Here is a 12,229-nt window from a genome sequence, read left to right on the forward strand (position 1 = left end):
TTTTATGGTTTCTTGATGTCTTATGGAGTCATTAGCTTCCAACTGCTCAATTCTAACTTTTAAAGAATTATTTTCTTGTGTATACCCTTTGACCCAGCAATACCACTACTGGGTCTATACCCTGAAGAGATGAGGAAAAAAGGGTAAAAATATTACTTGTACAAAAATATTTATGGCATCCCTGTTTGTGGTGGCAAAGAATTGGAAATCCAGTAAATGTCCTTCAATTAGGGAATGGCTTAGCAAACTGTGGTATATGTATGTCATGGAACACTACTGTTCTATTAGAAACCAGGAGGGATGGGATTTCAGTGAAACCTGGAGGGATTTGCATGAAATGATGCTGAGTGAGATGAGCAGAACCAGGAAAACACTGTACATCCTAACAGCAACATGGGGGTGATCTTCAACCTTGAAGGACTTGCTCATTCCATCAGTGCAACAATTGGGAACAATTTTGGGCTGTCTGCAAAAGAGAGTACCATCTGTATCCAGATAAGGAGCTGTGGAGTTTGAACAAAGTGTAAGGACTATTCCCTTTACTTTAGAAAAATACAGGTATCTTATTGTCTGATCTTGTTACCTCTGAGAATTCTCTTCTCTTTAAGGATATGATTTCTCTCTCATAACACCCAATTTGGATCAAGGTACAACATGGAAACAAAGTAAAGACTAACAGAGTGCTATCTGTGGGTGGGGGTGGGGGGAGGGAAGCAAGATTGGGGGAAAATTGTAAAACTCAAATAATATCTTTAATAAAAATAAATTTAAAAAAAGAATTATTTTCTTCAGCAGGCTTTTAAACTTTTGTATCCCCATTTGATCAATTTTGCTTTTAAAGATGTTATTTTTCATCCATGACATTTTGTACCTCTTTTTTTCCATTTGGCCAATTCTGTTTTTTAAGTTTTTTTCTTCAATATTTTTGTGACGTTTTTCTTAAGGTGCTCACATTTTTACCTAGTTTTTTTTTCTCTACAAGTCTTATTTGATTTTTTTGTTTTGTTATGTTTTTAGGTTTTTGCAAGGCAATGGAGTTAAGTGGCTTGCCCAAGGCCACACAGCTAGGTAATTATTAAATGTTTGAGGCTGGATTTGAACTCAGGTACTCCTGACTCCAGGGCTGATGCTCTATCTACTGTGTCACCTAGCTGCCCCTAAGTCTTATTTGATTTATGTGTTTTTTGTGTTTTTGTTTTTCTTTAAGGTTTTTGTAAGGCAAATGGGGTTAAGTGGCTTGCCCAAGGCCACACAGCTAGGTAATTATTAAGTGTCTGAGACCGGACTTGAACCCAGGTACTCCTAACTCCAGGGCCGGTGCTTTATCCACTGAGCCACCTAGCTGCCCATCTTATTTGACTTTGAAAATCATTTACCAGCTCTTCCAGGAATTCTTGTTGGGGCCCGTGTCCATTCTTTTTTTTTCCTTTGTTTTCTGAATTTATATCTTGATCTTCCCTTTCATCATAGTAAGTTTTTTTTATGGTTAGATTCTTTTTTGAAAAAAAAGATTTACTTATTTTCTATGCTATTTCTTGATTTTTAACTTTGTGTTAAAGTTGGGCTTTTTCACATTGTAATTTTCAGAGCTAGTTCTGGGGATCTGCAAGTTTTTGGTGCTTCCAAAGAGATATGATAGAGGGAGAAGTGTGATCACTTCTTTCCTGCACCCTGGTCCTAACCCAGAAAGAACCCCTGATCACTTGGAATTGGACATAGTACTCTTCTTCAAAGTCCCTGATTACTTGCAACTGTCTATAAAGAATCCTTCATCACGACTCAATAATAATAAAGCTCTTAGATGTTACATGCATCATCTCATATAGAAAAGTTTAATTTAGTTGAATCCCATATGTATCACTCAGAGTGATGCTGCTCCTCAAACTTCCCATTCCCTCTTGACTGAAAGTGATCCTTTCTTCGTTTGAACTATGAACCAGAAGTAGCTATAGCTAATAGATATGTCAAACATAATCTGACCAGCAGCCACTGCTAGCATAGGGTTCTCTATTTTCTTTCTAACTAGTTGCCAGGTCTCATCTCCTGACTTGAGAATTCTGGAAATTGTTCTTCTTTCACCACTCACTACAACCCATTACAGCCTATTTACATAGGCTTCAGGCCAGCCTCCACCTTCATGTCACAAATTTCTTCTTCTAACCTAAGTTGTCTTGGGTTGGATTCACCCAAAAGGTCACTCTGACCTTTTGTTGATCCTGCCAGTCCAGATTTCAATTTGAGGCATTATTTTAAAGTCATTTAGAGGGAAATGTTGAGAAAAATCCAGCCAAGAGTTTCCTCTACTCTGTCATCTTGGCTCTGTTCCTTTACCTCCATTTCTACCTATCAAAATTATCCATTTCTTTGAAATCCTGCTCCAATTTCCAATTTCCAAGGCTTTTATAAAGTCTTCCTCTGTATTGGTTTATACTTCTTTAGTAACACTTTCCTCTTAATTAAATAAAGACAAGTTCCTTGAGGATAGATATTGTCCATCCCCAGGGCCTAGAACAGTTCCTTGCTCAAAGGATCATATTATCATAAATTTAGAGGTAGAAGGGACTTAAGGGTGATATCATAAACATATTTGAGGAGCAAGAAAGAAGCTACTAGTCAGATCTATGGATTAAAAAAACAATTTATGACCAAACAAGGTATAGAAAAGATACCAGAATGCAAAAATCAATAAGTTTGATTAAATAAAGTTAGTTATTGCACAAACAAAACTACTCCAGGTAAAATTAGAAGAGAAACAGGTAAATGGGAAAAAAATCTTAAAAGCAGTTTCATTGATAAAAGTTTCATTTTTTTAATATAACATTTTGTTTTTCCCCAATTACACATAAACACAATTTTTAACATTTGTTCTTTAAAATTTTTGAGTTCCAAATCCTTTCCCTCTGTGCTTCCTTCCACTTCCTCCATCAAGGCAAGCAATTTGATTGTAAGTGTGTGTGTGTGTGTGTGTGTGTGTGTGTGTGTGTGTGTATACACATATATATACATATATATGTGTGTATATATATATATGCAGTGATGATATTCCCATGTTAGTCATGCTGTGAAAAAAAACCAGATGTGGGAAAACTAGGACAGATGAGAGAAAACTGGGACACTAATGCACTACTGGTGGAATTGTGAATTGATCCAACCATTCTGGAGAGCAATTTGGAACTATGCCTAAAGGGTAATAAAACTGTGCTTCAGCTGCTCATAATTTCTTACAGAACAGTAGTACTTGATCACATTCATATAATATCATTTGCTCAGCGATTCCCCAATTGAGGAACATCCCCTCGATTTCCAATTCTTTCTTTTCCACCACAAAAAGAGCTGCTACAAATATTTTTTACATGTAGGTCTTTCCCCCTTTTTAACAATCTCTTGAGGATATAGGACTAGTAGTTATACTATTCATTTTTTTTTCCTTTTTGCTTTTTATCTCTTTGGAATACAGACTTAGTAGTGGTATTGCTTGGTCAAGGGGTATCCATGATTTTATAGTCCTTTGGGCATAGTTCCAAACTGCTTTTTCAAAAGGTTGAATCAGTATACATAAAATTTTTATTTTCAAGATATAAAGAGAACTGATTCAAATTTATAAGAATCATTCTCCAATTGATCATCAAAGGATAAAATTAGGCAGTTTTCAGAGGAAGAAATACAATGGTTATATCAAAAGCTCTGTTAAAAATACTCTAAATCACTAATAATTAGAGAAATGAAAACATAAAACATGAATATACTTATACTCATCAGACTAACAATGCTGGCCAAAAAATAAGAATGACATGTACTAGAGGGGCTGTAGGAAAAATTGTATATATTAATGAATATATGAATCCAGACTGGAAAGTAATTTGGAACTGTATTCTAAAAAGTTATGAAATTATGAATACTCTTTCACCCAGTGATATCATTACCCAAAAGAAATCAAAGAATGAAGAAAAAGGCCCACATAATTAAAAAATCTGTTGGTGATAGTAAAGAATTATGATCTGAAGAGAGTACCAATCAACTGAGGAATAGCTAAATAAGTTATGGTATATTATTAATATGATGGAATTCTATTGTGCTAGCAGAAATAAAGTAGGAGATATTTCAAAAAAATAAGAAAACTTGCATAAATTAATGCAGAGTGATGTAACTAGAGCTCATAGGACAGTTTACAATAATAGAAAAACTGTAAAGAGAAATAACTTTAAAAGATTTAGATCTCTGATCCACACTATGATCAAGCAAAATTTCAGAAGACTTAAAATGAAACATGCTACCCACTTCCTGAGAAAGAGGTAACAGACTCAGTCTACAGACTGAAACATACACACACATACATGTATACACATACACACATATGCAAAGATTTGTTTCAATTGACTATTAGTGTTTGACCCAGGAAGGTTGTTTTTCTTTCTTTCTCTATAGGCATTGGAAGAACTGTAGAGGGAAAAGTGTGGATATGAAAATAATAATTTCTTTAAAAATAAGTGGAAGAGTCCTTAGAAGTCATCCACTGCAATGTCTTTAGTTTTATGAATGAAGAAACTGAGGTCGAGAGATTAAATAACTAAGGTCACACAAGTAATAATATATGGAAGTAATAGATTTCTACCCCAAATTCTCTGATTATAACTCTTGCCCTCTCCTCACTGCACTGTGATGGCTTTCCACAGTTGAAGTTTAATGTCTGTTGGATGAATTACCACATTCTACACTATATTATATTTATCTGGAGTTATACTTTATTTTTCCCAAAAGGATCATAAGCTTCTGGAAGGTAGAGACCATGTCTCATTCATCTTTGTTTCTCCCACATCACCTGGAACATTGTTGGTGCTTGAAAACTATTTGATACACTTTCTCTGACCTATAAGTTTGGAAGTATGACTTTATAAATACTGTTTGAATGGAACTGGCACCAAGATTTATGGAACAGAACATAACTCCTTAGAACAAAAAGAAAAGCCCTGGGCAAGCTGAGGCCAACAGTTTCAGAAGGTTCTGAGAAGATACATAATGGTCTTTTAGGAAAGTATATATACATATATATATATATATATATATATATATATATATATATATATATATATATATATATGCAAAGGGTTTATTTTACAATCTACAATAAATTTGATATTAGGGAATTGGAATGGATTACAGACCAGATTCTCAAATAAACATTCCTCTTTACTGGGATGCAACACAAAGGAAACAACATGTTGGCCTCCTTGAGTAACAAAAATCCTTCATGTGCCAACTGCTAACCAAATGCTACCTAAAGGGCAGGCAAGTCAGCCTAGCTAAAGTAACATAGTACCTATAGATAATCATGGGAGGTGGTTGGGAGCCAGGTCTCTATCTTCCTCTCAAAAGGGCAGATGTTTTTACCTGTCTCCTTCCTTGGTCTAAAGGAAAAAAAAAAGTCCTTCCCTCCAGTGTTCCTGGCACTGTCAAATGTTTCAACATCAAAAATTAATATAGTTTTTATTAATGGGAATGATATTTAAAAAGATACATTACCATCTACCTTCCCATAGTACACTAAGGGTAAGATTACCTTTCCATCTGTGTTGTTGCCTCCATTAGAAAGTGAATTCCCTTGAGGATGCCATAGATAAGAGGTACTGTATTCATATTATCAAGGTACTGAAATACCTGATTCATTCCCAACTATCCCCTGAAATAAGATGGCTTTCCAAAATAAAGGAAAATAATTGCAGAGAAAAAGATGGTAGAAAAGATGGAGAGAACCATAATACAACAATTAATAAAGCTACAAACTCAGTCCTTCCTTCAAAAGAATAGCAAGAATTCATTCTATAACAATTTCTGCTTTTTTCCATGTTTTACTCTAAAAATCCTTCAAAACTCTATATCTCAAATTAAGTCAATTTTAGTATGCCCCCTCCACACACAGATAATTCCAAAGGTCTACAAGAAATCAAATGAGGCATAGTACAGTTTCCTAAATATTTTGCCTGTTAAGGACTATAAAATTCCCAGAGATCAAATTTCCCATTTGGGTGCTACACTGTCCTAATCACATAAGGATCACAGGCAAGTTCTAAGAATCTAAGAGTTCAATGAAGCTATTAATGCCATCTGATTTTAACTTAGCATAATGAAAAAACTGCTGCTAAATGAGTATTGGTTCAGCTAGTTCTCTTCACCTTTTTTAACCATACTAGCACGATGCCTTTTCCTCAAGGCTAAGGATTTTTTCTGTCTCTCTCTCTCTCTTTTTATCCTCAGCACCTACCCAGGTCCTTTGCTTTTACTGTGCAACTAATAAAACTTTTTGATTGATTGACATTTGTTTCAAGTAACAGGAACTGGATAAATATTTGTTGAAATGAACTGCAGTTCAAAGTCCAAGAAACATAGAATTTTTTTTATTTGTCTCACAACTGTCTTCTGTTGACTACTTTAGCTTGAGTCAGAGTTAAGACACAGCAGTTTGTGGTAAGACTACCACCAACCCTGTCATAAGATTTGACACTTAAGTTGAAAAGGCAGGCATTTTCTTGATTTTACAACTTGCCCCATAGCTACACTTGCCAAAAAAGATAGGTTTTTACATAAAGGCTATAAATTGTATCTATCTTTGTACATCAAAAATAAAATGCTCCAACTTCTGCCCTATGGGGCTGGTAAGCCGCTTCCTCTAAAGATGAATTATATTAGGAATCTGTGTTCAACATCTTTAGAAGTCTCCTAGCTTCACCTTGTGCACGGCCGAGTCATAACATATTGGAGGAGAACCTGTATCCTATCCTTTGGTTTTTAGGGAGACTCACATAGGATCCATGGGATTGTTTCCATCTGATCTAAGGATCAGGAAAGAAAGCAAAATGTTACAGGGAACCTGGCCTAAGGAGAGAACCTGTAACAACTATGAGGAACAATGCATTTCTTACTGGGCTTTCTGTGATGGAAAAAAATGGTTTTTCTCCAACACGAGAAGACTACCCTTATCAAGAACATAGGGTTTGACGTCTTTTCTTCAAGCTCTGGAAAGAGAGTATGGTTCAGAATTTCCCTGGATTTTGGTGGCAAGAAAAGGTGACAGCTTTTTTTCCCTCATCTTCCAATCTTTGGGGAGAGCATTTACTTCTTTTCTGATGACATGATTGTGAGGCCCTGATTCTACTTTCTGGGAGGGAATATTCTTTGTCAAGAGTTGGAATCATAGGGGCAGCTAGGTGGCACAGTGGATAAAGCACTGGCTCTGGAGTCAGGAGTACCTGGGTTCAAATCTGGTCTCAAACACAAGCCACTTAACCCCACTTAACCTTGCAAAAACCTTAAAAAAAAAAAGAGTTGGAATCATAGACAAATTGAGTTTTAGAAGTCTTCTTTGTACAAAGCATTTCAGTCTCCTTGTCAAACTCACATTGCTCTTCAAATGAGGCAAACACCCAAGAAGTATTGTTGGTCACTGGTTATCTATGGACATGGTAGTGAAAAGTTAAGTGCAAACAATACTACATTTAGAGTCAGAAACCCTGGGTGACAGTCTCTGCTCTACATTATTATCTTCTTCATTGTAATAATGTCATAACCTCTCCATGATTTAGTTTCCTCACTGGCAAAAGGAGGACAATATTTGTACCATTAACCTCACAGGGGTGTTGGTGGTCAAATGAAATAATGTCTATAAGGAACTTTCCAAAATGTAAAACCCTCTATGATTATGAACTATTAATCCTAATCTAATTCTAATTTATGGAGTGGAGCAAAGTGCCTGCTATATAATAAGCATTTAATAAGTACCTGTTGAATGACTGATTGGTGTACAGTTAGATAAAACTTTTCAGTAAATGTTTAAGTTATGGTTCCCCCTGGAGGCCAGGACTACTATGTCAAATACAGGGGGAAGGAAGAGAGAGAGAATGCACCAGAGTCAAAAAACTATGAGAAGTAAAAGTGAGAATATGGAGAAGGGTGAAGATGGGCAAAAATGATCCTGAACTTTCTCATCAGGAATAAAGGTATTTTTTTAAAAGACTTCATCCATAGGATACTTGATTCTGAAAGGGACTATCAGATTATACTGGGTGAATGGATTTTGTAAAAGAGTCACCTCCCCCACATTCAATTCAGAATAAAATATAAAAGTTAGTGTCGGGGAGGAGTGCAGTCTTACCAGAATTCCAACAAAGACTGGAAGAGAGAAAACTAGAAAAACTCTGCATGGCTCTCTGATACTCTTTCTGATATGAATATATATGTAAATTTTACACAAAGAAAAAACAGAACTCCTTCTATCAATCTGCCCAAAAATGGGCAAAAATCTTAATAAGTAAGCATTATATAACCCTTTTTGAGATTTACGATAATGGGGTAGATTGATAGAAGGAATTCATAATCTGGGGCATATATAAATATATGTATATATATTTTTATTTATAGATGTATGTATTTCTATATTTGTGTATATATATATATATAAATATATAAATATGTGTAAATATATTTATCTGAGAGGCTGAATAAATTTGAGGTTCTGAGGTCTAATCTAAACTCAAACTAAATGTATTTGATTGAAATAACCAATCACTCTGTACCACAGATTTCTCATCTGTAATACCTAATCCCTTAGATGGAACAGAGCTTCATAAAAGTTCAAAAACAATATTAAATCTATGTGCAGAATACAAAAGTTACTTAGTTTATAGTTACTATGGGGAGACCATAATGTAATAAATATGGAGGTAGGGAGAGATGATGACTATGAAACATATATATATCCTGTTAAAATGTGCTAAATAATAAAAGTGAGCACTAACTTTACAAATATTCCTCAATAGAGTCATTTTGTCTATTTGATCAAGGGTTGAGACAAAAGAGAAAAGTTCTTTTTTTCTCATCTGTTTCATCATTAGCTATTCTGCTTTAGTTTATTGGTTTCAGAACTTGCCAATTTTATCTCCACATTGCTTCCTTGCACAGTATTAAATTAAAACTAGGATAATATTTCTCAACAAAGGAAATCTAAATACTGAAATGAAGTCCTCTGCACATCATCAGGACACCAAGAACCTCATCATCCTAAAATATCACATCAACCATAGAACTCATATCTCATCAGGGTGAGTTACCCTGATGTTCTTAGCTTCCCAGAGCAGGTTACCCTTTGGAAGTCTCTCCTTCCCTCTGACTGGAGAGGGGAGAAGGTAACAGCTGAGAGTTGTTCCCAAATCCTCCATTTTGGAAGGCTACCACAGTAGGTACCTTTACCCTTCCCCTTTTTGGCTTTCTTTTATATGTTGTCTTCCTTCATTAGATACTGAACCTCTTGAGGACAAAGACTGTCTTTTGTCTTACTTTTTATCCCCAGCACCAAAAACAATGCCTAGCAGATAATAAGTGTTATTCATTATATTCAAATCCTTCAAAATAATTATCACTTCCACAATTAGATAGACTTTAGTTATGGTAATAATGAAATATTAATTTTCTCTAAATGCTTACAGGAACATGGACTTTCCGAAACATCTCAGCTCCTTTATGGGCATCCATCAATGCAATGTCCTGTGGAGTGGAGACAATCACAGCTCCTGACCAAAAAAAAAAAAAAAAAAAATACAAAAAATAAAATAATGCTATTATTTAATTTCTGTTAAAAATTACTAATGGTCAAAGTATGTACTTATATACTAAAATGATCATTTTTATATTTAGGTGGTTTCATCTTAAAAAAGGAAAAAATGTATGCTACAATAAATCAAATTTTCCCTTCCTCTGCTTACACACATTTGTTTCCATCCTTCTACAAATACAGCACAATCCTAAAACCAGGTCAGATTATTATTTCTATCTTTTGCTCTTTGATCACCTTACTTCTAATATCATTTCCTCTGTTGAATTTAAACACTTATTTGCTCTTTAAAATTTTTTCCATATCTCATTCTAGGCTCTATATAGAATTTTGAACTCACTAAACCCAGACACTTCTGATGTGTATGACTGGGTAGGTCACTTAATTCTTCTTGCATCCTCATCTGTAAAATGAGCTGGAGAAGGAAATGGCAACCCAATATTTTTGCCAAGAAAGCCTAAAAATGGGATCACAAAGAGTTGGACACAACTGAAATGAACAGGTCAAGATTCTTTCTTTACCTCTCTCTATTCCTACTTGAAATTCTTGTAAATGAGAATGCCCAACAAGTTCTCTAATATTATCAGAATTATATCCCCCACTAGATCTCAAAATGTCTGCATATTTTAAATATTCAACTTTACAATTTTATTCCTCATTTACCATTGTTTAGTCTCTGCTGCCCATCTATTTTGTTATTTGTTTATCCTTTTGTGGCTCACCAGATTAGGATTCAGGAGACTTGGATTTAACTCCAACTTCTAAAAATAACTAGCTCTGTGTGACACTGGGCAAGTCACTTGAGTGTTCAAGGCTTCAGATCCTTCATCCTTAAGGGTGGGGGTTGGAATAAATGTTCACTAATGATCTTACCAGATCTATGAATGCATGCTCTTATTTCAGTTTTTTCAAGCATTGCTTAGAGAGCACCCTTGTTCATACAGCTGTTCCAGGAACACTAACTGAAATATTCTTCAAGGAACTTCCTACTTCTTTTCTTCTACCCCCTCACCTGACTATACTCCATAATCCTCTGCCTAGTCATGCATTTATATTTTTCCCATGTATACTACCCTAAAATACAATTTGGGGTATATAAATATAATGTCTATTCGGAGAAAAAAAGGGAATAAGCATTTATATAGTACTTATGTCCTATCGCCTGGCTCTTTGCTAAGCACTTTTTTTACAAATACAATCTCATCAGATTCCTTCAACCCTGCAAGGTAGATGCTATTATTATACCCATTTTATAGCTGGGGAACTGAAGCAAACAGTGGTAAAGTGATTTGCCCTTAATCATATAACTAATAAATGTCTAGGGATGGATCTGAACTCAGGTCTCCTTGACTCAAGGTCCAGAGCCCTAACTGTGCTATTTATGTATCATCTATATTTATACAGTCACTTATTTAGATCATGTACCAGATCTCAGGGGAAGGAGCAATGTACTCTGAATCAGGGAAACTGAGTTCTGGTCCTTAAATGTTCCACCAATTTGCATTGTGATTTTGGATACATCATTAAACTTTCTTGATCTCAGTTCAGTTAGCCATAACTTGAGTTCACTACACTTAGAGGTAGAAGGGACCTTACAAAATTTTCTAGTCTAGCTTGCTGAAGCTGCAGTTTGATTTCTTAAAATCTTGCAGTTATGCTACAAAGTCTTTAGTTATTATCTGTTTGCCAATGCTCCATCAGCTTCCTCAATCAATACCAGCTCTACTATTATTGTTGCCAATTCACCCCTGAATAGATAGATCTTTGTATATAATGGAATTGAGCTATTAAATTGGGTCTTGCTGAATGTCTCTCTCCTAACCCAAATTTTTTTTTCGATATTATAATAATAAAAATAGCATATATTTCAAGAGTACTTTAAGGTTTGCAACACACTTCCTATACCACAATCCTGTGAGGTAGCAAGTATTACTAGCTTTATTTTACACATGAGGAGCCCAGAGTTCAAAGAAGTGAATTACCAGGAGTCATGTAGCTTGGTAAGCATTTCAAGGTTTGCAAAATACTTTACAATGGTTAACTCATTTGATCCTCACCAAAAATTCTGTAGGCTAATTTTATCCCCATTTAGCAGTTGAGAAAACAGAGGCATAGAGAACTTAACTTATTTATCAAGCATCATACAATAATGTCTCATTTGGGATTAAATTCATTTCCGCTGACTTTAAGTTCAGTGCTCTTTCCATTATGGCTTGCTACAAACATTCAACTGACATTCCACTTGGAGATCTACTATTCTACGGGCCTTTTTGTATGAAATCAGATCATGGAACTGCAAATGCTAAATAGCATTTGTTTGTCCTTTTGTGGCTCACCAGATTAGGATTCAGGAGGCTTGGATTTAACTCCAACCTCTAAAAATAACTAGCTCTGTGTGATATTATTTTACTATTATTATCCTATAGCATGTTAGTATGTAGTATCAGACTACATCTGCTTTCTTAGGACCAACCCACCTAAATACTAAGAGGCTCATCACCCATAGCATCATCATTATTTCATAGATTTCTTGGTCATTATAATCCATGAAATAAACACAAGTATAAAAGTTGCTTTTATTTATGCGATGACAGTAATATGAGGACAGAAAAGGGATGGAGGTGCTAT

The 12,229-nt window shown here is 35.1% G+C and overlaps 1 protein-coding gene across 2 annotated transcripts in view; it reads right to left on the reverse strand.

The window, feature by feature from the left end:
• The window catches only part of NUBPL (NUBP iron-sulfur cluster assembly factor, mitochondrial), a 363,985-nt gene that overhangs the window by 79,917 nt on the left and 271,839 nt on the right, over positions 1 to 12,229 (reverse strand). For both annotated transcript variants that reach the window (XM_074235356.1, XM_074235355.1), the window contains exon 8: positions 9,475 to 9,560. In XM_074235356.1, the coding sequence (XP_074091457.1) occupies positions 9,475 to 9,560 (86 nt within the window). The remainder of the gene's footprint in view (positions 1 to 9,474; positions 9,561 to 12,229) is intronic.

Source organism: Macrotis lagotis, chromosome 4 (genome assembly GCF_037893015.1).
Source record: "Macrotis lagotis isolate mMagLag1 chromosome 4, bilby.v1.9.chrom.fasta, whole genome shotgun sequence".
Taxonomy (NCBI): Eukaryota; Metazoa; Chordata; class Mammalia; order Peramelemorphia; family Peramelidae; genus Macrotis; species Macrotis lagotis.